This window comes from Xiphophorus maculatus, chromosome 15 (assembly GCF_002775205.1).
Source record: "Xiphophorus maculatus strain JP 163 A chromosome 15, X_maculatus-5.0-male, whole genome shotgun sequence".
Lineage (NCBI taxonomy): Eukaryota > Metazoa > Chordata > Actinopteri > Cyprinodontiformes > Poeciliidae > Xiphophorus > Xiphophorus maculatus.
This window is the reverse complement of record NC_036457.1, coordinates 19,931,396-19,958,645: the sequence shown is the minus strand read 5'-3', so window position 1 is coordinate 19,958,645 and position 27,250 is coordinate 19,931,396. Positions and strand designations below refer to the sequence as shown.

The 27,250-nt window shown below is 40.0% G+C and overlaps 2 protein-coding genes across 2 annotated transcripts in view; one reads left to right on the top strand and one right to left on the bottom strand.

Annotated features, from left to right (window-relative positions):
• LOC102223420 (visinin-like protein 1) overlaps positions 1-24,229 on the top strand; it is a 34,118-nt gene extending 9,889 nt beyond the window's left edge. The window contains exons 3-4 of the mRNA XM_005811159.2: positions 20,996-21,211; positions 22,193-24,229. Of these exons, the coding sequence (XP_005811216.1) occupies positions 20,996-21,211; positions 22,193-22,390 (414 nt within the window). The 3' untranslated portion in view covers positions 22,391-24,229. The remainder of the gene's footprint in view (positions 1-20,995; positions 21,212-22,192) is intronic.
• Positions 24,230-25,344: 1,115 nt separating this feature from the next.
• Positions 25,345-27,250, bottom strand: sf3b6 (splicing factor 3b subunit 6). The gene is made up of 4 exons (XM_005811158.3): positions 27,110-27,250; positions 26,290-26,408; positions 25,881-26,019; positions 25,345-25,747 (listed from the first exon to the last, which is right to left on the bottom strand). The coding sequence occupies exons 1-4, from the start codon at positions 27,137-27,139 to the stop codon at positions 25,658-25,660; spliced, it is 378 nt and encodes a 125-aa protein (XP_005811215.1). The 5' UTR covers positions 27,140-27,250; the 3' UTR covers positions 25,345-25,657.

Genomic DNA, 27,250 nt, shown 5'->3' with positions numbered 1-27,250 from the left:
GAGGAGCAAAAAGGACGAAAGAGACTGAGTGGTGGAGCGGGGAACTCTGAAGTTAATGGCATCTACTGAAGCCATTAACTTCAGTAGATGGCTACTGAAGTTAATTTTTTTATCAGCTGCAGCTGATCCAGAACGCTGCTGCTCGCGTTCTCACTAAAACCAGGAAGATAGAGCACATAACACCAGTTTTAAAGTCCCTCCACTGGCTCCCTGTAGCTCAAAGAATAGACTTTAAAATACTGTTGTTAGTTTATAAATCAGTAAAAGGCTTAGCACCACAATACATTAAAGATCTGCTGTTATTGTATCAACCTTCCAGACCTCTCAGGTCTTCCGGTTCTGGTCTGCTCTGCATCCCCAGAACCAGAACCAAACGAGGAGAAGCAGCTTTCAGCTTCTATGCACCACAAATTTGGAACAAACTTCCAGAAAACTGTAAAACAGCTGAAACACTGACTTCTTTTAAATCTCAACTGAAAACCCACCTGTTTAGGATTGCATTTGAAATGTAATCAATTACAAATTTATTGATGTAACTTGACTTAATGATTGATTCTATATTGCATTGTGATTTTGTGTTTGTTATGCTGTAAAGCACTTTGAAATGTCTTGCTGCTGAAATGTGCTATACAAATAAAATTTGATTGATTGATTGATTGACCACAACTTGTCTAAACTCGCTGTGTTTCCATTACAGATGTGAGCAAAACTTTGTCAATATTCTGCTAACATTTTAAAAACATCATTTTGAAATCGCGGTATTTCCACTAAGTAAGAAATGGAATTAAAATCACACGTGGATAGGTTTGTTCACGCTATCGGTCACTGAAAAACATGCTGCGCCATCATCCTCCTACCACTTCCTGTCGTCTTCGTCGTCTTTTCTGCCAGTAGTAACATCCGGTTGTTGATCACATGACTCGCACAATACGAAAAAGGTGTTGCTGTTTTTGTGAAGTCTACAAATTTCAATATGGTTGGAAGCGCAACCATATCGAAGCGCAAAAATGTTTTATTGAAAAACCTTTTTTTTTATTGCTGTTTCCAATTCTGAAATTGTGCAATTTTATGGTTGATAGAAACGCAGCTACTGACTCAATACTTTAGACCATATAATTATGCAAATTTGAATTACAAAAATAATTTTGCTTAATGGAGACCCGCTAGCTTCGAAAAAACTCATTTTTCGAGTAAAAGTTTTTGAGCTAGGATGAGGTGGTTTTTCAATCGTATCAATTTTAGTGTATTTTGCAAAACTGGAACAGAAATGCTTTTTTCCACATCTTACAAGTCATGTGATCAACAACCAGCTGATGCTGGTGGAAACGATGAAGAAGACGAAGACAGGAAGCAGTTGGAGGACGACGGCGCGGCATGTTTTTGACATATCGCGTGAACAAACTTATTTATGTGTGATTTTAATTGCGTTTCGTATTTAATGGAAACACAGCGATTGCGAAGTTGGGTTTGTTTGGCTTTAGCCGAGTATTGACAACGGAATATGTAACGGAAGAAACACAGCCTGTGTTGAAGAATGGCTTTGACAGATTAAATGTAAACATTGGTTTGCAAATATGGCAAATATTATTGTTTATCGCAATAATTACTGGGACAATTTATAAGAATTTGTATTGTGACAGGCTTTGTGACCAGCAGGAAGACTGCAATCGGTGCTCCTCTACTCGTATGGAATAAATTAGAAAATGGCCGCCAGTTGTATACAGTGATTTAGATGGCTACTGAAGTTAATTTTTTTAACAGATTACTAGGAGTTGCAGGAGTTATTTTTTTGAACTATTTGCTCTCACATTAAAGCTTTAAACACGTTCATAACGTGTTTTTGCACAGCTGGTTCATGCATGCCTGCTTTTAAGCTGCCTCCCCTCTACCTCCCCCTCTCCCTCTCTCTGTGCTTCCACTCGCCCCCTCCTGTATCTGGGCAGAAATCCAACAGAGTCAGAAATCAGAGGCACTCCAACGATCATGCTCCCATGCTAATATGCATCCCATCGTATCTTATTCTATGGTTTATTCATTTACACACACAAAAGGAGGAGAATCCTGTTCATTAAGATGACATAGGATTTAGACTAATATTAGGATAAGCATCCATGTGCGAAGCTATAGAGTTACGCTGTAGGTGTTTACACATCTGGGACTAAGACTGCTGCCAGATCTAAATAATGCGGTCATTATTCTTTCCTCCTGGCTAAAAGGATTATCACACCTGGGATCTTGTGTACCTTAATTTACTCTTTCACAGTCTTAAAGTACATTTGCATGTACTTTGGCATGTCTTTGAAAACCTTTATGCTATTGACGGTAGCCTAGAGTTGACTTTGATCCACCCTTTGATTAAAAAAAAAACAACAAAAAAACACTTAGAAAAGTGTAATAGGTTCGACAAAAAAGATCGATATTCTTATTTTTGTGATGCAAGAATCAATATCCCTGCAACAGAAATTGATTTGATTGAGAATATAGGGCTCTTAGATTTCCCGGTCCAGGCTTTGGAACCTTGTGGCTTCCTAAAGGGTTGCTAAACAAGACAACTTAAACGTGTAGTCTGAAAAGAACTTTAAACCTGCAACTAGTTTTTATAAAAAAGTATGTTTTTTACATAATAATAATAAATAAATAAATTCCTTTATTCAATCAGGTAAACCCCATTGAGATCTAGATCTCATTTTCAAGAGGGACCTGAAACAAACTTCACTCCCATCGGGGAATCGAACCCCGGTCTCCCGCGTGGATACTCACCACTATACTAATGAGGAGAACATATTTTTATAAAACTGTCACCATGTCGTGACAGAATGTTATGAGACAGATCATTTCTGGAAAGATTAAGCTCCTCCGCCTCCTCACTGAGCTACTATTGCCATCTGAAGAAATGCGTCGCTCCTGACCAAAAACAACCAATCAGAAGCAGGAGGAGGGTCTTAGCGCTGTCAATCAAGCTTGTGTACTCACTGATGGCAGAGAAGCAACTCAGGAAAACCGTTCAAGGACAATTTTGTTTACAAGGACTTCAAAATTCATTGCATTTGTTGTTTATTTATTTTGGACATATAACGCGTCTTCCAGTTCCAGTGTTAAATGTTTATCAGAATTTAAAGCTTATTGATCTTTAAGAACATGGTCTTGCTTTATTATGCCAATATCATTATATAACTTGAAAATGGTAACAAAACCACAATATTATCATTTATAGCAATAACTTCTGGGACAAGTTATTGTCCAGCAAAAATTTGTTATTGGAGCAGGTCTAGACAGCTTTACTATATCAGTAAATATTTGTGGCCTGTTAGTCCAGTAAGGAAAACGTCCAGAAACAGCTGTTTTTTTTATTTATTTATTTTATTTTTTTCTTGTGCTTTATGTTTGGACTTCCTGAGAGTCCTCAAGGAAGAAAGCACTCACTGTAGTGTAAGAATGAGCATTAATCTTTTATCAGTGGGGCTGGGAAATGCATCGTTGCCGGAGGGGGGTCTACCATTGCATAACACACACTTATGCATCCAGGTCACCTCTGCTAAATGGCAACTTTTTAGTATAAAGTTTCAATCTGAGACAGTATTTACTTTAGAAGCATGATGAATAGCACTTTTAGCAAACTGCAAATCCTTTAAAATTCCATTCAAATAGGAACAGTGGAAGAAAAATCACAAAAGAAGCCACACAGTTCAAATCTGTGAGAGGGCTGGGGGGGTTACCGCCTATTTTTTTATTGCAGTTCATTTTGATGTTTCTAGACAACAATATATCAGTGATAGGGCTTTTTAAAATGTAAATAGCCAATAAATGGAAGAAGAAAAAAAGTTTGCCTGCGACTTCACATCAGTGGGACAGATTGTTCCTGTGAAGAGTGACTGTGTGAGTGTGGAGTTGGGAATGCGAGAGGTGGGAGTGGGGGGGGGGGGTCATATGTTTAGTGGGAGGGCGATGGAGGCGGAATCGCATCGGCAGAAAGTGAGAAGCAGAAAAAGGGGCAGAGGTGAGAAAAACTAAGCAAGTGAAGAAAAGTGTGGTTAAATTATTTATTAGTCATTAGAGCCACTGGAGTCAGAGAGCAGAGTGATGGCAAATGAGTGCAAAGACACTTCCTGGATGAATATTTACAGCCCATCCACCGGTGACCAGAAGCTTACCACTCAGTGTTAGGTTGCAGATAGAAAAATAAAATAAAGGAGGAGCACATTTCTGCCAAAAGAATTCAGAAATTTTGAGATGAAATTTTTGACTTTTTGGGAATTTTCTGAGTTTGAAAAGATGAAAAATGTCTTTCCTAGAAAACATCTGGGATTGATCTTAAAATTTGTGAGATTTTTTTTTCTTGCACATTTTTTTTACTTTTAAATATTGAAATTTCCAAGTTTTTTTCTAGAAAACTTCTGAAATTAATCTTCACTTTTTTTTTTCTTTTGCAAATTTTCAACTTTTCAAACTGTGAAATTTCCAAGTTTTTTCTAGAAAATTTCTGGGATTTCTGTCAAAATTTTCTGGTTGCTTTCTAGCAAATTTTCTACTTCTCAAAGTAGAATATCTTCTGAGATTAATCTCAAAATTTCAGGGGGGTTTTTTCCATGCAGATTTTCATCTTCTCAAACTCTAAAATTCCCCCAGTTCTTTCTAGACAGTTTCTGGGATTAATATCAAAATTTCAGATTTTTTTTTCTAGCTAATTTTTGACTTTTCAAATTAAGAAATTTCCCAATGTTTTTCCATAAAGTTTCGGAGTTTTTTTTTTCTTTTTTCTAACAAATTTCCAAATTTTCAAGCTCAGAAATGTCCACGTTTTCCCCAGGCAGGGTGATAGGAAGTGCTACTTCCAGCCGGCGGTCTACCTGCAGTAAATGTAACTGTTTTGGGGATAAAAATAAAGCGGTAAAAGCAGGTGCAGCATGTCAGCTGGAAGTAATGGCCCTCTGTCTGAGAGCTTCCTTTGATGCGGTGCAACAAAACGTCACGTTTAGGCTTCAGTAGCTCCATGTGTTCCGTCATATTCAGCACTTTAAAACAGAAATGCCATTTATTTCATGTGTGCTGACAATCCGTACCGATAATGTTCACAAATTACAGAAAGAACTCAAGCAGAGGACCAAAACAAAAAGAAAAACATGAGCACTTCAGAAAACCAGCAGTTAAAACACCCATCAGTTTGGTCAATTAAATGGAAATAGCACATTTAAATGCAAATTTCGTGGTTCAGAAGTCAGTACTCTGCTTTAATTTTCCACTTAGAACATTTCAGTATTTCAGTATGCCCGGCATAATCACCTAAAAGGTTGGCCATTAGAAAAATAATGATAGGAAAAGTGCATTCCTCATTTAAACAGATAGTGGTGGAAACTAGAATGGAGGCAGAGGTGATGGATGAAGGGAAGCTTTAGCTCTAAACCGCCATTCATCAAAGCGTCTTGGATCAATGGCCTGTGGAGGGCAAGCCCACTATGAAGGAGTTTGTCCTCGTTAGGCTTTATGGGATTTTGATGATTCTGTTTTACCACACGCTCGACATGTGACATGAGTTTTCTATACCTTACCTTGAAGAATTTCAAAATATCCTGTTTTAGTTCATCTTATCTTAGAAGCCGCCTTGTATATTGTGCAGTGGTGGGACTCAGTGAACATTTTTCATGGAGTCAGTTTCAGAGTCTGTAACGGATGAGTTCCATGGAGCGACAAAACAAACATTTTCAATTCCAAAACCCTTTTTGCTGCTATGTTTTTGAATGTGATGGGACACATTGCTGCTGCCATAAACAGAAACAGTTGACCAATAACAGGGATCGGAAATATTCAGGAAAAAAATGCATCTTGGGAAAATGACATACCTAGTCACAGTGCTATTTGACATGCTAGTGGGTGGCTTTTGCAAAGCAGGAGCACTATTTATTTTCCTTTGCACTGATTGGCTCTACCTCCCAAGAGTAGAAATAAGGAAGGCTGTAAACATTAGCTTGTATTTTTAGTGGTAAGACAGGTTCCTCTGCGCATATTGATGCACACTAGGGTATACTTTCTGTATGGACTATTAAAAAAGGCAATTATGAGAGTTTTTAGAACAGGTCTCAAAAGTTACGTAACACAGTTGTTTGTGAATAGCTAAAAAACTCTGTGGTCGCGCTAAACTCCAATACCAGTCAATTGAACCAACTTAATATGGATACTAATCAAAACAGCAAATCTAACTCTAGCAGAAATTGGATAATAATAGTGACTCTGGCCAACAGAAAGATGGTTTTCATGTTGTTACCTCAGCAGTCAGTTTTGGGGCTGTTCAACACTTATAGTTTAGTACTCGTTGGCAAAATGCCTAAGTTGTTTTTACTTCTGTTAGAGAATCCAGTTGCCAGTTTCACTGACATTATTAACTGAATCTAACCTCCAAAATCTAAAGGTTAAAGTTTGCTCAAAACGTTAGGCGCCACGATGTTTGTTGGTCGTTTTTCTAAGAGCAAGTTCTCTGCTCACAATTCCTGACCACACAGTCTCCAAATCATTGAAATGACCTGTTGCTCTTTCTGTTTCCCCTGTGGATTCCCACTTTTAGCGGTGTGGCTGGGCTCAAGCGGCGGCACAAAAATGGAAGTGAGCCTTTCGAGTTAGTTCACACACACCGTGTGAAACTTCGCCCTGAAACGCAAGCCTCCCTCTGAGCATTGACGCCTGAGAAGCTGTATGTGATTGGATTGAGGCATATCAAGTAGAAATGTTATCCACATTGTGATTGTTGGGTTTTAAGGGTTTTACTAGAGAACGGAATGACTTTTGTTCCCCTGCGCTGCTAAAAAGGCGACAGCTGTAACCCTAAGCCCAAAGTAAACACATGCGCTGGCCTGAATAAAGATGTATGGATGGTTTCCGCTCCCATGCAAATCGCCTGCCGCGGCTTTTCATTGTTTATGGGTGCGGTGTGAGCGCCCATCTCTCCGCACGCCTGCCTCCCGAGTGTGAGACTCCCCGCGGACAGACTGACAGACAGATCACAGGAAGGTAAATGGAGCGACAGAGAGACACTGACATCATCTGGCCAACAGCCACGTTTCTGCGAGGAAACATATGGGCCCTAATCACAGGAGACAAAGGGACAGACAGAAAAGTCAGAGATGCGCCGTCACACTGACATGGAACATTAATTATGAAAGAGGACTCGTTTGGAAACTCTTTGTGCATCATTAGGACAGATTTGGCAGAAGGTGTAGCGGGCCCCTGGGGGATCCGTTCAGTTTTACGGGAAGTAGAACTTTTTAAGCATCCTCTTATTTGCTAACTGTGTCGCTAAACACACAGATTAGAGCTAAATAACATCCATCCTGCAGGATTGATGTGAAAATTTAAAGGCACTGATGCACTGGGTGTCACTAATGGAATATGCAATGAAAAGAGACGAGGCGTGCATTGTGGGAAATTGGATTTATCAGCCTCAGACGCCATCAGGTGATCTGGAGTTTGTATCATTTTTAAAGTGTTTTGCTCAAACTTCAGACTTGGTTGAAGCAGACATACACAAAGGGTTGATGAGTTCAACTGAAACAATACTTGGAAATTACTTCGGTTATTGCTATTTGCTTTCGAAGATTGCAGTTAGCACACACAACACAAACCTGCAGATTCCTTAATATTGTGGTGTATTTTTGTCTTTAATTTTTTAAAATTATAACTGTTTATTACACCATTATTACCATTATCATATTACCATTATGAACACAAATCTATAAGAAAAAGTACAAGAGAAGGTAGTTTTTCTCAGTCTTCTTCATCTAAATTCTTCCTTTTTAGACTTTGAGCTAATCAAGAAAGAGTTTGTTTTCAAACAGACGAAACTTGTAATGTCTAGCGAGATAGTTCGCAAGATAGACAGACAGATAACTAGCCCTATCTGGCAAGATTTATGGACAGCTAACAAGCTAGCAATATAGATAGCTAGCTAAAAAGCTAACAAACACAGCTAGCTAGCTAGCTAGCTAGCAAGATAGATAGATAGATAGATAGATAGATAGATAGATAGATAGATAGATAGATAGATAGATAGATAGATAGATAGATAGATAGATAGATAGATAGATAGATAGATAGATAGATAGATAGATAGATAGATAGATAGATGTGATTAACGCTTAATATTTTCACTGGATTTTATTTTATAATATCAGAGTAAATGGGCTTTAGGGTTTGTGCATACCTGAGATTTCAGATTTTTGTTACAAAATGTAAAAACCATGTGTAATTTTACTTCTAAACCATTTGTGTTGGCCTATGCGATACAATCCCATTAAAATACCCTGCAGTTTGTAGTTGTGGGACGGTAAAATGTGAAAAGGTTGACTGGATATCGTAAGTCTAGAAACCATGTTGAGCTGTTATGAATGCGACAACGTTTAAAAAGGAGCCTCTGAAAGCCTCGATTACAAACATTCTTCCTCTGATTTTACCCCTCTGACTGTCATCAGCCTCTCCGTATCACTTTCTTACATTTTCCGTCTTTCATTTCCACACTTTTCCTCTTCTCTTTTTCCTCTTCTGCCCAAGTAAGCTCTTGGCTGGCATGCTCTAAAAATAGCTTTTGTCATCTCTGAAGCTGATGCCATTCTCCATCGTTGCCACAACTCAGGCACCCACCCCCACTCACACACACACAAGCAGCGCTGAAGGCTGAAGAATTGCTCCTGAAAGGCAAGAAACTGAATATTTTCTATTGACTTCAGAGGAAAGAAAATATTTGTGAGGTGCACAAGCGTACTAATTTAGCAACTAACCTGCCTCTGTTGCTGTTTGAACACGTAGAAAACTAACGGAGACAAATTGAATACATTCTGGACTTAATAGGAATTTACTATGTTTACAGAGTACACAGGGAGGAGAATTTGACTCCGAATCAGAAGTCTGTCATTTTCCCATCACGAATATTCTCTGGTCTCTCAGACTGGATAATGGGTGTTAATTACTGAGCACCGCTGAGTTAGAGGTTGTAGATGAAATGGCCTCAAAATGGGCTGTAACAATGAACAGGGACACTCAAATGCAACCAGGGACAGACAGAAAGAGAGAGTTACAACGAAAAGAAAGGATTGCAACTTTGAGACAAAGAGGAAGCCAAAAGGCCAGATGGTTGGATTTATCAAAATGAATAGCTTTGAACCCTGTTGCTCTGCGGCCTCTTGAAAGTGCCTCCCTGTGGGCTGCAACGGCGTGATTCGATTATTCAGCAAGTTTCAGGGAGGCTCACTTCTGTCGTATGATTGCGTTCAGATGGACGGACTTTTTAGGTTTCGTTCTCAGGGGAAAGAGCAATGTCCATCATTCGATTGTCCATCATGACTAAGCAGAGAGTAGAGCTTCCAGTTGCACAAAACGGGTTTGGGATCCCGGGTTGCCGTTGGTGGTGGCAAGAATGATTGTCAAGCGGTTAGCATACATTCTGGTCAGCCATCCTCCACCCCATGAGAGCGGGACCTCTCAGCTTGCGTTAGGGGAGACAGTAAGAATAAATCTTGTTAGAATATCTGAGACACAAAATGTCTCAGATGTTCTTGCAATTTTTAGCTTCTTCCACCAGGTGTGCACATAAACAAGGCTTTTAAACTTTGAAGTTAGCATTCAACTTCTCTGCTTGAGTTCAACCCCTCACAATCCTGCGTTGCATCGCAATCTAATGCTTCCGTCTTCCTCTTTAGTCGTTTGCTTCTCAGCTCAGTATAAAGACGAGCTTTCCACGGGCTGCTCCGTTGGAATGATCCGTGATAATTGCATGTAATACCTCCCACACTTTTGCTAAGCCTTGAGCACCATTTAAGTTTGACAGTGTGGGTGATTAATCTGTTCAGATCTCACGTTTTCCTCCGCCTCCATTGCGGACCACTTTGTCCGTTCGCGTCACAACAGAGGGAGCTGCGACCAATTCCCTTTCTCTAATGGGGGATTTCTGGAGGGTCGACATCCTTATGCATGCTTTCCAAATGCAATTCCCTGCTTTAATTCAAAGAAATGTTGATGTGTACTGTTCTTAACATGCTATTATCTGCATCAGCTTCCGCTGATCAACATACTGATTGATTTTGCAGATTAGACGAACGCTGTAGGATTAGACAATGTCTCCGTTCTGTGGCCTCCCACGGATTGGACAGCTGCTGCCGCTGACTTTGCTATGAATGAACCAACACTAGCTCCACAACCTCTTTTTACGCTTTACAGCCAAGGTAGATCAGGGGCAAAAGTTTCAATTTCCGATTCTGTTGAGCGACATTTCACACAATCATGACGCGTGATGTAACAATTACAGAGCGAAAAGGATGAGAACGTAGCTATAGTAGCTCTTAATAGGAAATGGTGATACAAAATCCACAATAACAGATTTTGCTGGATGATAAATTGTCCCAGAAAGTTAACGTAAATGTTTTCAAGTAATGTAATCACTGTGGCATAATAATGGACGTACACCCTCTAAAAGATCAACAAACATTTAACACTGGAACTTGAAGACATTTGAAATACCCCAAATAAACAAACAAAACAACCAAATCAACAAATAAAATGGATGACAAAACTGTCATTCCAAAAAATGAGATTTATGAACCCGACTGAAGACTTTTGTTATCCAGTAATTAGTAGAAAGAGAAATCAAAATTATTGAGATTGTTTCAATTTATAATGTAATTAACTGATTTATTGCTTATTGCGACAGGTTTATTGTGGGAAAAGCATCTTTCAAGCAATGAGTGCTTTTCAAACTTCGTGTATTACCTAGCTCTGCTGCCGACCTAGTGGAAGTTTGAATGCTACAGCTAGCATAATTTTTGCTAGCATCACCGCTTATAGAAAAAACACATTTTTAGCTGCTTCTTTAGATTTTTAAATATAAGTTTCTGTTTAGTAAATATAAGTTACTGTTTACAGTACAGGTGGAGTCTACATGTAGTGAAACCCTCTGTCTACAGTAGTTTTCATCCCGATATACACATTCTAAATGGAAGTGCATCGTTCACAACAAATATTTGGCATGAATTCCTTCCCATATATTAATTGCTTTATTTCTTGACATTTATGGAAAGAAAGGAAACAATTCCTCTTGCTCTGTGTTCGGCCCTCATGGGTGAGAGTAAATGTTTTTGTTAGGTCACTTTAGAATGGCTTTTAAATATGAAGGATAGTAGCCTGGCCATTGCTTACCTACACAGTTCTGCTCAATTCTCATCTCCCTTCACTTGTTTTCTCCCATTGAAGTCAATTTCTTTGCTAGAATTTCTACCAGGCCAGTCAGTGTAAAGAAGAAGGAGAAGTTGTGAAGGATGGCAACAATTTTCTGTGGTGTTGCAGAATCGTAGTCTACCTGTGGCTTTAGCACTGGCAGCAGAGGAAGTGAATGAAGCCGTTCTGGCTGCATTGGCTAAGCTTCCAAATATCAAATTATCATTAAAAGCCGTCTGGTTCGGCTCGGCACGTCTGTCTTCGCAGCGGGGGATAGTTTTTGAACCCTGTTGCTCTGCGGCCTCTTGAAAGTGCCTCCCTGTGGGCACTGTGGGCCAATAAACTTATGAAGTTTATCGGCAATTTCCAGTAAACTTCATAACGTCCAACTGGCGCATTATGTACGTCACAGCCAAACATTAGCAGTTGGGTAAAATTTAAACCTTCAACAGCATCTATGCCTCGAGCAACCAACCAACCAACCAATCAGATCCAACCAATCATTGGTTCTATAACCAATGACTGGTTGGAGCCCCATTTCTCAATGAGTGGTTGGATCTGGATCTGGACTCCAGATCCTCTGAACGAAGCAAAGCATAACGGGCTGGTTTTTACTAGGCTAGAGGGACAGGATATGAGACGTCTTGATATCTTGATGGCGTGTGCTCCTGGTAAGACGTAATACAGTGACAATGGGAACACGCAAACATTTGCATACAGACTTATAGGTGAAATCACTCCGATGCATGCAGAGACGCAGAAAGGATTGAGCAGTCATGATTAATAAATCCATGCCAAAGAGATTCGATGAGTCATGTGAAATGAAGGCACAATGTGAGTAACGAACCATCGTGTGGACACCCCGAGAAACGGAGGCTGTGTGTTGTGTTTTGTCCTGATGGTATTTCCTCACCGTCTCCCTTCCTCACACTCTTACATCTTGCTCTCACCTCCCTACCCTCGCCTCTTTCTTTCTTTCCTTCTCTCTATTTCTTTGTTTCTTCCTTTCTTCTGCCTCTCTTTTGGCCCAAGCTATGCCGGAGGGGCTCACATGCCTGATATCAGCTTTTTAAATAGGCCGTTTCAAACCGCGCGAGCTGCTGCCGTCTTTATCTGCCAAGCGCTCAAGAGACGAGCCGTTCCGGACACGCCGCTGGTGAGGGGAGATAAGCAAGCTGCTCTTCCTCTGTTGTTCTGCCTCGCTTTGATTTGCGTCACTAAGACAGAGGGGTAGTCCTCAGGTCTACCTGCCAAACCCGACAGCCCAGCCGTGATTCATTTTCTGCTTGCTGTCATCTTGTGCATCTTTTTTTCTTACTGATTTACATCTCAGTCTGAAATGAGAACAACTAGAAATAAGCTCTGATGGAGAGTTGATTATTTTAAATCAATTTTTAGCACTAAATATAAAATTCTGTATCAGAATAAACAGTTCTCCACATTGCCCCATGTACAAATTAGTTGTATTTACTTCTCCATCGCTTATTCTCTCCCGCATGCCCACAACTGCTCTCCTCCCCATCCCCACACATGAAGTAAGAGTTCATACTCAACGCTGCCATCAACGCTGCCATCTGCTGGTGATTTGCCATTTGTGCTTTTCACACATGGTTATTGCTAGCAGATGGGCGTTTTGTAACCACAGATAACCGGGGTCAAAGAGGGGGCCAGGCCAAATTCCTCTTAAATCTCACGCTGAGTGACCAGCAGCTTTTCAGGAATCAGTGGTTCAGGCTCAATCCCATGTTCCGCAGTACAACACTGATGTCCAGGCGCATATCTCCAGGCACTGAAAGCAAATAATCAGTTATTATTTTTGGGGGGCTCCTTGTGCAGACTTTGGTGTCAGAAGTGGGACTTTATATTTGCTATGTTTGACATGTGGAATACATGTAGAAACTATTCTTATCAAATAATATCTAAGAGGGAGGACTCTCTAAATCCAACCATTTCTTCATCTCAGATTACAGTGTCTTAGAAAAGGGAGGGATGAGCCTGGTTGCTTATGAAATTTTAATCTGCAGAGCTCCATAAGAGTATTAGGTACAGTTTGAGTCTGAGTCAGCGTGAAAGGCAGTGTACGTATTTTACATTTTAATTTGCACTTCAGCATTTTGCACATGTTCACACTAATATAGGACAACAAAATGAAGAGACACAATACAGCTGCCACTGCCAAGGATTGATGCAGCAAGCCACCTCCCTGACCAGAAACAAACCCCACAATGTTTAGTTATTTATAGTAAATTCATGCTTAAAGGAGTTTTTGAGCCAAACTTGTTCTTTGTGCTTCAAACCTCTGGCCTCTGACTATGAAAAAAAAACAGCGCTACTCCAGCACCAGTTTCCTGTTGGACCTTTTTCTCAGCTGCTAGGTGTGGGCTAATCAAACTTTGAAGTTTTGTTTCTTTCAAGAGAAACAAAAAGAAAAAATGGTCAAAACTAATTTAAGGAGTTTGGTGTTGTTTGCAAAAATGTGTGCGTCAGATTTACTGGTGGCTCCAGAAACGCACGAAAACAAAGGTTCCGCCAGAAAACTTTTTTTTGTAGCTAAAAAAAAAAAAAAGAAGAAGAAATGTATGTTTTAACATATTGCTTTTCCCGGCAGGGACAACAATGCATTCTCAAGTGGGTTCGTCTGAAACCTTCTTCTCTTTTGGGATATGGCAAAAATGAACATAAATGAACATAATTCAACAATTATTCCCTGCTCTGTAAACCGTAATGGATTGAGTAGTAAAGGACAAAGACCTGAATGGTACAATTATCTCATCTCAAAACTGTGTTGTTTCTCTCGTTTTATTTCCTTTATGCGTTCTTAAGGATGTGCGACGGACTTTTATCTCATTGTGGCATGTTTACTGTACACTGTTTAAAAAGAATACAACATTTCTATCAGTGAGAAATTTCCTCAGTGACAAAGAACGGCTAAGTTCTTTGAGTTTGGTGTTTGGTGATAATCACATCATGACAAACACCCAGGCGAAAGTAACAAGAGGATGATTAAAAACGTATTTTCCAGGGCAAAAGGGGATTTGCGAGTGTGTGTGTGCGATTGTGTGTGTGTGTGTACCAGTGCAGACCCTACAGGCTTGGAAGCAGCCGCGGCTACAGATTTGCGCTGGCTCAGTTTCTGACGCTTTTTGGCTCGTCATTGCGGGTTTATGTAAGACCTGACGTAGACAGACACTGTAAATGTGTCCCTGCCATGGATTATACGCATTTTCCCTCTCCCGTTCTCAACCCCTTCACCCTCCCCTCCCGCCAGGCCCCTGCATTCTGCTCAATAAAGCAGCATCTGCAGAGTACTCTTGACGAAGCAGTGTAAACACCCATATGCACAGGCAGCTCGCCCTGTCAGGAACAGCTCTGTATTTCTGCTAACAGACTGCATTTCATCTGACAATATTGGAAAAAGGGTCCATGAAACATAAGGCGTTATTTACACCGCTCTCCGCCTTCACGGTGGGAATATGTCAGACGCAAAGTTCAACCTGCGGATGTTTGCTGTGAGGAAGAACAGCGCTGCTGCTTTGTATTGTAGGAGTTGAATATTGAACTTTGCCACGATGTATTTTATTTGGATTTTAAGTGAGAGGCAAACATAAAGTAGGACATTTTTGTGAAATGGAAAGAAACACTTCTTTTGCCAATACAGCTCTAAAAAAAGTGTCGTCCATTCCATCCCTTTGTCTTCCTCTTTTATTCTAAAATTTCTGAATAAAGCCCGACTAAAGCAATTACCATATTTTCTGGATTATAAGTTGTGTTGGAGTATAAAATGTTTAAAGCTGGTATGTTCTAATACTCCAGCTTTCAGATTGTTGAACATCAATCTGAAATTGGAAAAATATGACTCAGCAAACCTTGTTTTTCCTCCGAAGAGTTTTTGCGGCGCTTGTGGCTCGTATTTTTTCGACAGTAGGCAGACAGGAAAGAGGGTGAGGAGAGGGGGGAAGACATGCGGCAAAGGTCGTCGGGACCGGGAGTCGAACCCGCGACGTCCGCGTCGAGGATCAAGGCCTCCAAACGTGGGGCGTGCTAACCCCCTGCCACCACAGCACGCCTATGACTCAACAAACCTACCAAGACATGGCCATACGCCTCAATTGCAAATGGAGCATTGAGCAGAAAACGCCACTTACCATAAATTAGTGCAAATTGGAATTACAGAAATAATTTAGTTTAATGGAAACCAGGTGATTTTGAAAAAACATGTTATTTGTTCAAACGTTTTCACGTTAGGAGGGGGTGGTTTTTCAGCCGTATCGAAATTGGTGTATCGCAAAACTGCAATGGAAACACATTTCACCTCATTTTGGTTTATGTACAGCAATAGCAACACGCTTGTGTCACTCCAGTGCCTCAATAAGACGTCAAAGTCTCCTCTGAAGGCTAATGGTATCGCTAGGTATTCCATCGCCACAATGATTTTTAATGACTCATCATGTAAACATGATTCACCTGTGATTTTAATTTAATTTCGTATTTAAAGGAAACACCACAGTTGTGAAATTGTATTTTTCGACATTAGCAGAATATCAAAAATGTTTTGCGCACATCAGTAATGGACACTCTGCTTGAACGGCAGCAAAAATCTGTCTTTCATTGAAAAGCGGCAAGAAGAAAGCTTGCCACTGTGATCTGGAATCACATTCAATCTGAATGACCTTGATATATTCTACAAAGAATGTGTGGCAACATGTGTCTTTGGATGTGCAAAGCCCTTAGAAACATAGGCTCACAAGACTTGGAACAGTACTTTCAGAGGACGATGATTCTACAAAGTATTGACTCAGTTGGGTGAATACAAATGCATGCAACAGTTTTTATTTGTAAAAAAAAAAAAAAAAAAGAAAATTGGAAGAGTTTCATTTTCCTTCCAGTTCTAACACATGTCCTTTAGTGCTGAACTACCACAAGCAGTAAAACAGAATGATGTCTGTGGTTGCACTGTGACAAAATGTTATGGATATACCTATTTAGTAATAGCATATTGCTTTTCCATTGCGTAACATTTATGTTTTTGTGGCCAGTAAACAGTTAACAGCAGACAGCCCGTTTCCTATTTGGCACCACTCCCGCAACCATTTATCCGCTGGCCGAATGATATTGAACCATCCATTTAGCGGAGAGAGGCCATGCAATGTGTGGTGCTTGTCTGACCGTGTGTCTGCACTCACTCGTGGTGTCTGCACGCACATGGAGGCAGCAGGTGGAACGACGTGGACAGGGACAGAATAGAGGCTCAATCCGTGAGCCTAAATCAGGAGCGTGGAATTGACATGGCGGCAGTCCAGAAAAGACATTATAGGACACTGACTGCATGGGTGATCACATATAATGTCGCCCTGTTTGGCTGTCTGGCAGCTTGTTGAGCTTCTTTCTTTAAACTTTGTCATGTAAAGCAACAAAAGCATTGATTTTTACGTATTAATACTTTGCTTTATTTTGTATTTCCCTGTCTTTACATGTTAAGATTACATTTATATTGTTATCAGATCATCTTTTCATAAGAATGGTTAAAATCATTAGTGTTTTTTCATAAATTTAGAAAAGTAATTTGATGTAAGACTTTTGCGTGCTTTTGGTTAAAAGTACAATAAATGCTGTAGCTGATTACATAATCAAGACATCTTTTGTCTTAAAAGATGACAAGGTAACTTTACCATTAACTTTTGGTGCTACTAGTGGCAGCATCCTGGAGTAGCGAGGCTACCTTAGCTCTGATTTGATCTTTCATGTTTTTAGTTGACTCGCTGCACGTTTGGATAATTGTTCCCTCTGGTTTTGAACAATTAGCAGCTGAAAGTTTTTTTCTTCTCTTACTTTTTTCGCTTCAGACAGTTGTTGTAATTCATAACCGTGGCAACAAGGTAATCTTTTAGTCTCGATAGATCAAGAGAGTTGGAAAAAGCTGATGAGCAAGAGACGCCCCCAGTTGGCCAGTTGAACATCGACGACCCCTGACGTCAAAATTCTGTCTCGGAAAGTTGGAGGCTTGTCCTAGGCTCTGATCTGAAAAACAAATATGGCTGCCACTGTAATTAAAGCGAGTGTTAGCAGAAAACCATGTCCTTCTGATGGTTTAAATCTCATCGGATCAGGTACATAGTGCTGTGGAGCTCATGTCAGAACATTTGCTTGATTGAATGTTCTAGATGTGGAGAAATACTTTCGGTTTGTTTGGCTGACTATAGTCAATAAACAAATCATAATTGTTCTGCGAATTAAAACTGAAGTACAGTTAAACTTTGAGATTCAACTTCTAAGGTAGATGGAACACCCCATTGTAAACACCCCATTTCTCAAAACAAGACATCAAGACATTTGAATTCCTCAAAATTCAAATGTCTTGATGTTGGAGATACTCCTAAAAATATCAGTGCATTTAGGCCTAAAAAGCTGGTACTTCAATGAACGCCGGCATTATGATACCAGGTCTTTACATACTTATAGAAGTGTTACAGTTGCACTAGTTATAGTTGAAGTATTTGCAACAAGTAAGGATTTTACTTGCTGCCCCAAAAAAGTGGGGGCTCGAGAATGGTGGCTGTGTCCCAGAAGTCTTTTCCCAATGGGATGTTCCCAAATCAGCTCAGAGACACTCAGCTCCTTTTTTACCTCAATATACCAGTTCAAGGAACATCAATCCCATTCCACCCTACCATCCCATTTCCACTAGATACCAAGATACCTAAAACCTCTGATGAAGGGGAAAGACTGAACCCCAACCTGAGCTTTGTTCCAGTCGAGAATCTTCTTCCACCCTTTGTAAACCAGCTGTTCAGAGATGCCATCAAGAGGAATACCTCATCCTTAGAAAGTGCAGAAAATGATAAGTGTACCGTTACATAACCGATCGATCTGATACTCAACATAATACAATCAGAAAAGTACCTCATATTTGTCAGTGGGTGGGATGTTGCCTATAAATATGCATAAATGAGAGAGAGGGAGAACCAGAGGGAGTCATAACAAGGACTTGAAATAACTCATCACTTTCAAAGTCACAAAATATCTCTTGGTTCTTAGATAACAGTAATCCAGTTAAACACAGTTCCCAAACTGAAACAGCATCTCGAGTGGGAAATATGCCCTCCTCACTTAGATCACAACCCACACACTCATCTCTTGAAGCCTTTAAGCCGTAACTAAGTCAGCTCAAGCGTTTAGCTCGACTTTCAAATGCAGATTTGGGAGGGTAGACTATGGAGATGGGCGTGAAAGAATAGACTTTCACGCAGATAAGTTTTAATCAACCCCAGAGTCATTTGTCGCCATGATGGAGTTGAGGGTTTAGGTTGTAGCAGTAATCCAATCCATGGGAAGACTTGTGTTCTCTGTCTGTACCCTCCTTCCTCCACCCACCATGGCTTTTGGATCAGTGCCGACTTGCAGGCTGACTGTAAAGGCTTCAATGTTCCAGTTAAATGCTGTTTGTTTTGGGTTGTGTGTGTGAGAGTGTGTGGAGATTGGATGTTAAAGCAAATATTAGTTTCACAGAATATGTTTTGTCTACGCTCTCAATGACACACACAAACATGCTGAATGACATTAGCCATTGCTACACCCCGCCCCCTTGCATCTGGCGGTCTTGTTCCCTCCTAGAGTGGACAGAAGCGGTCTGGCATTTAGCCTGTCCTTTGATGGCCCGATCCAAACCACCCCATTAAACAGCCATGAAAGCCAATAGGGGCCAGATGAGCAGATGAGCAGAGACTTTCTGGAAGCATTAACGACCCGATATCCCTGGCTGTTTATTTGCAACTACATCAGGTTAGACGGTAAAGGGAAGTTGCGTGCCATGTAGTGTTTTTGTCTGTTTACTCTCCCTTTCTGAATCTTTTCTATGTTTTTCCTTAGTTGTCCATCCATTTGCTCCTCCTGGGCGGGGCTAGTGAACCTATGTAGGGTCTGTACAGAGGATTGCGCCTGCAGGAAGAAAGCCACATTGCATTTCTTCAGAGAGTGTCTCGTGTATTCTGGTGGCGTCCCGCTCAGTCCCAAAGGGGTTTTCTTGCTAAGATTAGTTCTTATTAGAGCGAACTTCGGTCAGAGAGCCGCAAAGCTTCTTCTAATACTTGCTCCGTCACACTCGCTTTAGTTGGCTCCTCCGTCATTTCTTCAGTGCCCTCTCTCCTCATCACTGCCTCCCCCGCATTTCCCCTCCCCTACTGATGGTTTGGTTTGCTGCAGTAGCAACAAGTTGCATGGTTGATTCGCCCATCTGCAACGGGCGGCGTCTCATTGAAGATGAGCGGTTTTGCATCTGTTTGAAACTGCCTAAACCCCTTCAGCCTTGTCTTCCTCCCTTCTCTGGGATCCTTTCTTCTGACTGTTTTCAGTTATCTCCAACCCTCCGTACTTCTCTGCTGGGGCGCCAGTTCTGCCCTCAGTCCTCAACCCGCCTGTTGTGACACCACACAATCTGTCAATGCTGTCGTTGTTACTTTGGGGAGAAGAGATGGAAGTGTCGTCTTTGCCTTTTTTCTCTGTGATTGGACTACTACAAACATAGGGAAGGACATAGTGTGGCATAGTGATGTGGAACCTATTGTTGTTTGTTTTTCCAACAATAAAGGCAGTAATGACTGGTAAATCTACTTCACCAGTCATTGGCACACAAGAAACCAATTAGTGAACACAATATTTACTGTACTAATCTTGTTGAGAAAACATTTGTACAATACCTTTACAACAACTCACCTTACTGAGTAGCTACTGTGTTTGGTCACATATTACCAAGATCATTTTGAAAAGTCATTCAAAATTAGGCCTGTCACAATAATAAATTCTCCTGAGCGATAAATAGTCCCAGAAGTTATTGCGATAAACGATAATATTGTTGTTTTGATACCATTTCCAAGTAATGTAATGGAAATGTCATAATAATGCAAAAACGCATTCTGAAAGATCAATAAACTTTAAATTCTGATGAACATTTAACACTGGAACTGGAAGACATTTTAAATGTCCAAAATAAATAAACAAAAGCAAAAACAGAAACAGCAAATAAACTTAATTACAAAGTCTCTGTAAACAAAACTGGCCTTCAAAAAAACTGCCTAGCTGAGACCAAAGCACCAGACTGAAGACCTTTGTCACACAGTTTTTGGTAGAAAGAGAAAAAAGAGAAAAGTAATAATAAAAAATAATAAATAATGCAAATGGGAATTAGCAATCAGGAAGTAGCAGCACGACATAAAAAAACAATTTTCGCTTCTTGAAACGTGTCTCTCTTCATATTTTCTGTCTTCTCCTGATGAAGGCCGAAGCAGCCGACCCTGATTTGTTTGCGTGAGACCTGTGAGAGCAGCCTCAGTCGGCTCAGACTGCCCATTGACTTTTTTTTACTAGAGCGGTCAAGTGTTAGGTTATATCTAATGAATCGCTCAGCTTCACAGCGTTTATAGTTAGCAGCAGCTGAGCTGGGGCTCGGGGCTCTTTCATAGAGTCACTGTGTTAACCTCTGACCCCATGTTCACAGTGCTGACATGCACTGATTGCACGGACAGCAGCACAAACAGGAAGTCTATTTTTTTTGCCAGCACTGAAACACGGCGAGCAGCTCTACATTAAATATCTTTAAAAATTCGACTTGACTTTACACTTATTTCCACGAACAAGCTGGAAGCCGTTTTAAACCATTTAAGGAGACAGCAGCGTAGGCGGTGGTGCTACCTGAAACATGACTACAAAGATTTCTGTAGAATATGTGCTCAGTAATATATATATGGGAAAAAATATAAGATGCTTGTACCAAATATGTGAAGAATGTATATTTTTTCTGTTTCGTCGCCAGTTCTTCCCCTACGGCGACGCATCCAAGTTCGCCCAGCACGCTTTCAGGACCTTCGATAAGAACGGCGACGGCACCATCGACTTCAGAGAGTTCATCTGCGCGCTGTCCATCACCTCGCGAGGCAGCTTCGAGCAGAAACTCAACTGGGCCTTCAACATGTACGACCTCGACGGAGACGGCAAAATCACACGGGTGGAGATGCTGGAGATCATCGAGGTATCCCTGCACGAAAGAACTAAAAAAAACTCTGCCGCATCTTAAGCTGAGTTCACGCACCGCTTGTTCTGGACAGGATATTGGCGCGCTACAGGATCTGCTGATGTTTTACTTGCAAAGATAAATTAACTTACTGGTTCTGCTAAAAAGTAAAACCCCAAATGGTTGTATCTGAAAGAAAACAACGTAACAAATTATAACTACAAATCCAATCAGCACGAAACAACAAGTCAATCTGGAAAACATGTCAATGTTTTCAGGCTGTCGATGCAGATGTTAGGATTGGAATTAGGGTTGAAACAATAAATTGGATTAATTGTGATGAATTGTTTATTGAATTATTCGTCAACAAATTGGATATTGATTGTTAACTATTTGCTGAAAGAACAACACAATCGGAGCGGTAATTAAGCTAAAACTGGAAATAAAAAAACATATTTTCTTTATTTTTGTGCTTTTGAAATATGACTTCGATAGTTACGACGGCATAGTAGGGTCGTGGTAGATGGAAAAAAGAGAGGAGTAAATTTCCTCCAAGCCTCCTCAAACATTTTTAGATTAATCTTAGAAATGATCTAGAATAAACGAGAACATTTCTGAGTTCCAAAGATCAAAAATGTGTTCTAAAAAAAAACCCTTTGAAATTGTGAGATAAATCTATCAGATAGAGAGAAATTTTGCATTTCTCTGTTTCAAAAGTCAAAAGTTTTTTCTAGAAGGTTTCTGAGATTAGTCTAAAAATTTCTGAGGTTTTGGGCGGAAATTTACCAAAACCGCTCTAATAGCCTTCACGCCCTAATAGGCTGTCGTACATTAATGACTGAGTGAATGAAATAAAACAACGAAAGGAATTCAAATCTGCCAGATGTGCAAAATACTTTTAAACTTCCCCGTTTCTTCCCCCAGGCGTGACATGCTTGTTTTATCCACGTAGGTTCGATAAACCCTCTTTCTCTTTGCCTTTTCCTTTCCTCTCGGCAGGCGATCTACAAGATGGTCGGCACGGTGATCATGATGAAAATGAACGAAGACGGCCTGACGCCCGAGCAGAGGGTGGACAAGATCTTCACCAAGATGGATAAGAACAACGACGACCAGATCACGCTGGAGGAGTTCAAAGAGGCGGCCAAGAGCGACCCGTCCATCGTACTACTGCTGCAGTGCGACCTCCAGAAATAGGCCTGGATGCGGCGGAGAGAGCGCCCCTCCCCCAACCCCCCCCCCCACCAGCCGCCACGGACTGCACAGAAAGAATTTCATGTTCCATTCAGTTTGCAGCTATTTCCACTGAAAAAAAAAAAAAAAGAGAAAAAATTATATGCTTGGACTACCTTTCAATGGATCTGCTTCTTGTGTTTGAAACACTCGTGTGCATGAGAACGTTATTTGCTATGAAACAAGAACACATCGACACACAGCATACAGTGGTGTGCGGGTGCGCACACCAACGCCACAAAAACAACACCTGCAAACACACACACACACACACACACATCTCTACATATAAACAACTTGCACAAATAATAACTATATATATGAAGAAATATAAATATGAATATATATTAAAATTATTTATAGATCAACTGCCAAAATGTGAAGTGTGCAAAAGTATTTTCCATTCAGTTTCATTCTACCAGAGCTTGCGCATCATGTGATGTGCTAAACGTTGAATTTGCCGCTACTCTATTTATTGTTCCGAGTTTACCGATGCTAGCTGTGCGTGTTTCACCAAACCTGTCGACCGAACCGAACTCTTACAACGGCGTACCTTCTTCCAGTACCCCCCACCCGTCTTTTCAAATATTAGCTCTAGACGAGGCGGATTAGCCCGAGCTTTCCCACCGGAACGAGCCTGTACCGTCCACGAATACAGTCAATGTTGTTCATTTGCATGCCTTTAGGTTCTGCCTTAAAAGTCAAATTTCCCATCCGGTGATTGAAGACAGAAAGCCTTATCAACGCGACGCAGTGACTCTTGAGGGGAGACAGTTTGTTTTTGTTCTTGTTGTTGTTTTTTCTTTTTCAAAATAAATCAGCCTGCTGTACGTCCTCCTACGAGTATTCTTGTACGGGTTGTAAGCTCTGTGATCCGTTGAGACTTTTTCTTTGGATTGCTTTTAACTGTGGGAGCATGTTTCCTTGTAGATTAGCTGTGCTATATGTTGCTAAGACCTAAATATCCCCTGCCCGATGTGCATTTGAGCACACTTATCTCGTTACAAGTTGGCCGACGCCGAGCGATGAGGACTGTGTCGTTTTGGACGAGAGCTAAACTAGCAGAACTCCGAGGCAAACCCGATGAAGGCGACTGATTTAGGATTGAACAGGCTGGAGTTATATTAGGAAAACTACTCTGATTCAACTCTCTTTACTTATTTGTCACCTTTAGTTCATTTTGGCTGACAGGTTGCATATCTTTACAAGGAATTAAGAGTATTAAAGTAACCCAGAGGCGAGGTGTTTGTGGTGTTCCAAGAGGTCAGCTCTTAAGGTCGAGGTTTTCTGTTCAGTAGGTGTTTGCAACTTGTCCTCTTCGGCCCCTCAAAGTATTTCTCTTTTACCAATCAGTCTGATTTTTGTATGTTTTTTTACTCCCTTTGTTTCATACGTTCTACACATCGAAGTCCAGTGAAGTAGTACCTCCCAACAGTGACATTACTGACTTTGCTTGGCCCCAGTATATTCCAGACTTTATGTATTCGTTTAGTGGGACAACGGAAGAAAGAAGCAGATTTGGCAATAAAGATTTATCATGTTAGTCCATCTTCGTCCCTTCAGCAGTGTGGATTGTAACCCTGGTAAAGTGTCCAATTTAAACATCTTAGGCCTGATGATGTTTCTAACTACGACCCTGTTACTGCTGAGAGGTTTCCAAGTCAAAGGAATGGCAACAGTGTAAAAAAAAAAACAAAACAAAAAAAACAACTATTCTTTTGTAGCATGTATTGTGTCCCTAACGACATGGCTGCACTACTCCCTGTATTGTGATTTAATCTAATAAAATAAACTCTATGGGCAGTTGTCTGGTCTGATAACTCAAACAACCAACCTTTCAGCCAACATCCACATCTGAAATATTTGGAATTTCCAGGAATGGAAAAGCCTAGTAATGCTTCATAAATGCATTAAACAGTTTTCACTTTGATTTATTGATTTGGTATGTATTTTCTTTGATGTTAACATTTTATCTATCAGTATTTAGTTTTTAATTTTAAGGCGATGCATAATCCTCAAGAACAGAAAATTGTGTTCTCGTCACCTCGCATAAATGAACAAATTTATCCGTTCTTAAGGATTATATATTGACCTTTATGGAATGAACACTTATTCAGAAATAAAAAGTTTTTAAAGTTCATTTTACGACCTAGTTTGTCTGTAGACAGCCTTAAATTTTGATTAAATTGCAATTGTTTCTTAAATTGGGTCTAAAACGCCAAACTAGCAATAAAGCTGCTATTTTTTTTAATCCAAGCGTCTCTAGAATTTGAACAAAAATTATGGATATATCACAAAAATATTATGTATTTTTGTGGTTGGTGAACTTGTAGCTAATAAAACGTAACTATTCAAGAAGTACTGCAAGATTTTACACTCTAATAGTCAGAAATGTAACAAATAATGCTAGGTAAATTCCAACATTACTGTAAGCTAACTGAACGTGAAATATATGTTATTTACATATTTCAACTTTTACTGTTACCTTTCTTGCAGGAGGCAGTTTGTACTTCTATTTCACTTTTTAGACAATTTTTTAAAATTGAAATTCTTAATGTATAAATTTATTTGGTAAATTAGCCCACTTTTGGATTTCAGCTCTAATTTTATTGTAGATAAACTCAGGTGTCACTCATGTTTATATGTCCTTTTTCCAAAAAGACATACAAACAATTATGTATTCTTGTGTAGAGTTTAAATTGAACTGATTTCTGGGTGAAAATTAAAAAAGAAAATCCTTCCCAAAATATATTCATTCTCATTTTGAGGATTTACATTTAGACGAGTCAAACACATAAGCAGAGTCCTCCTGGTTGCATAAAGCTCGCATTGAAGTGTATTGGTCTCACAGGCTTACTCGGAGGGCGACGCGTTTACATAATTATATGAAGAGTGTGAGGAAAAGAAGGGAAACAGGCTTTTAGAAAAAGAAGCATTTATTTTACAGAAAAGTTTAATTCTACATGAGCGGTTCATGTTGACTCCAGCTTCCTGTTCAGAGAGACGACTAAAAAGATCAGAACCATTTCTGCTGAACTGGATGGATCAAAATAAAACAGTTAAATAGAAACTGTCTGGCTTCAATTTAAAGCAAGAGGAATAAAAGAAAATGTGTAAAATGGCATTATCCACAATTGTAATCACAAGCATAAACCAATCAAGGGGGGGGGAATAATTGTTTTTTTGTTTTTACAAAGAATGAAAACTGAAAGACGAGAGGCCTCGGAGACGCTACTTCGGAGGGTCTGTGTTGATGCCATATTTCTCTTTTAAGAGCTTCAGTTGTTCCTCTTTCTTCTTCGTGTCCATTTTCTGGAACGCCTGCAAAAAACAATAACACGGAAATCCAAATTTAACTGGAACCAATGTGACGGATTAACCCTTTCCTGCACAAAGTGATTATTTGGCTTTGCTTGGGGACCAGACTGTGAAAGGCTGTGCCGCTGAGACGTACTCTGTTTGCATTGTAGTAGAGAACAACGAGGTAACGGTTGCAGACGTTGAAGCCCGACAGGTGGTCGCAGGCATTCTTGGCATCGAAGATGTCTTCGTACACGACATAAGCTGTTCCTCTGGTTTCAGGTGTGTTCCCTCTGAGAGGAGAAACAAACACAGTGAGCACCAGACCAACATGTACAGTTTAATTTTTTTTTTTTTTGCAGCAAAACGTAACATGTGCAGAGGACGTCCTGGCTTAAACCAACAACGTTCTTTGTATAACAATATAACAGCAAAAGCAAAAATCTCGCAAGTAAAGCATGTGGGTGATTTTTATCGTCAACGTAGGAAAACATTCCATCTTTACAAAAATATTAACAAAGTTCACTTTATTCCCCAAAAAATGTGTCTGAAACTGAGCTTACGTTCGGATTTGCCGTATTGGTCCGTATTTCCCAAAGATATCGTACATCTCCTCAGCTGTAATCTTGTAAGGAAGATTCCTGACATACAAGATTCTGTTCACCTCAGGAGGTAATCGGATCTGCAATGACAAGAATTTATTTTATTTTTTTCAGGAATCACAGAGGAAACGACAACATTTAGACATCTCAGAGATTGTTTACAGCTTCTCAGGCCTGTACATTAGTTTAAAACAAAATACAAATGCATTCCAAACCATTTATTTGCACACTTTAAAGACTAGCAAAGAAACCAGTTTAAGTAAAATTGTAGCTCAAACAGATTATTACTAGATTTTTTAATTGTAGCTATCAGATTATTTCGTATTTTTAATGAACATTTAACGTTTTAAGGACTTGGTACCAACTTTGAGCAGCTCTGTTTCAAACTCTTAACATACTTAGAATTGATAGACTTTTGCCAAAATATTCCAAGCTTCTGAAACGTTTGTTTTATTGGTAAAAACACATAAAATTAAACATCTGTATGCGTAAACACCCATATGCTAATAATTAGCATTCATGTCTGACAGCATTTTTCGCCTCATATACAATTAGGAAAATACACCAAAGCTCTCACACACTAATAAAGTATTACGCACTTCAACGTCAGTGGAACAAATATAGAAATCAGCACTGTAACAGTTTTAAATACAGTAACCGAGGCTCGTCTCGGGCGCTCTAGTTAGCGTGCTAACGGCTAACCGTGTGCTAATAATGAACCGGATATTAAGTATGTAAGGACTTAGCTAATATTTACATTAGTAGATTTGTTTTAACTTACGTTAGCGCGTTTCGCTGCTTGCATAGCCATGGTGGCGGGTTAATTTGAACAAAATACGTCGATGAATAACAAGCACGCAGTGTTCTGGGTTTTTCTATCGTCGTCAAAATGGCAACAAGTCGCTGGTTTGTGACAAACTTC

Excerpts from the sequence above, each read along its gene's own strand:
- sf3b6 (XM_005811158.3), bottom strand. The coding sequence starts at position 27,139 with ATGGCTATGCAAGCAGCGAAACGCGCTAAC. Across the intron at positions 26,409-27,109 it reads AAGCAGCGAAACGCGCTAAC|ATCCGATTACCTCCTGAGGT; the intron begins GTAAGTTAAAAC and ends TTGTCATTGCAG. Across the intron at positions 25,748-25,880 it reads TCTACTACAATGCAAACAGA|GCGTTCCAGAAAATGGACAC; the intron begins GTACGTCTCAGC and ends TGTTTTTTGCAG.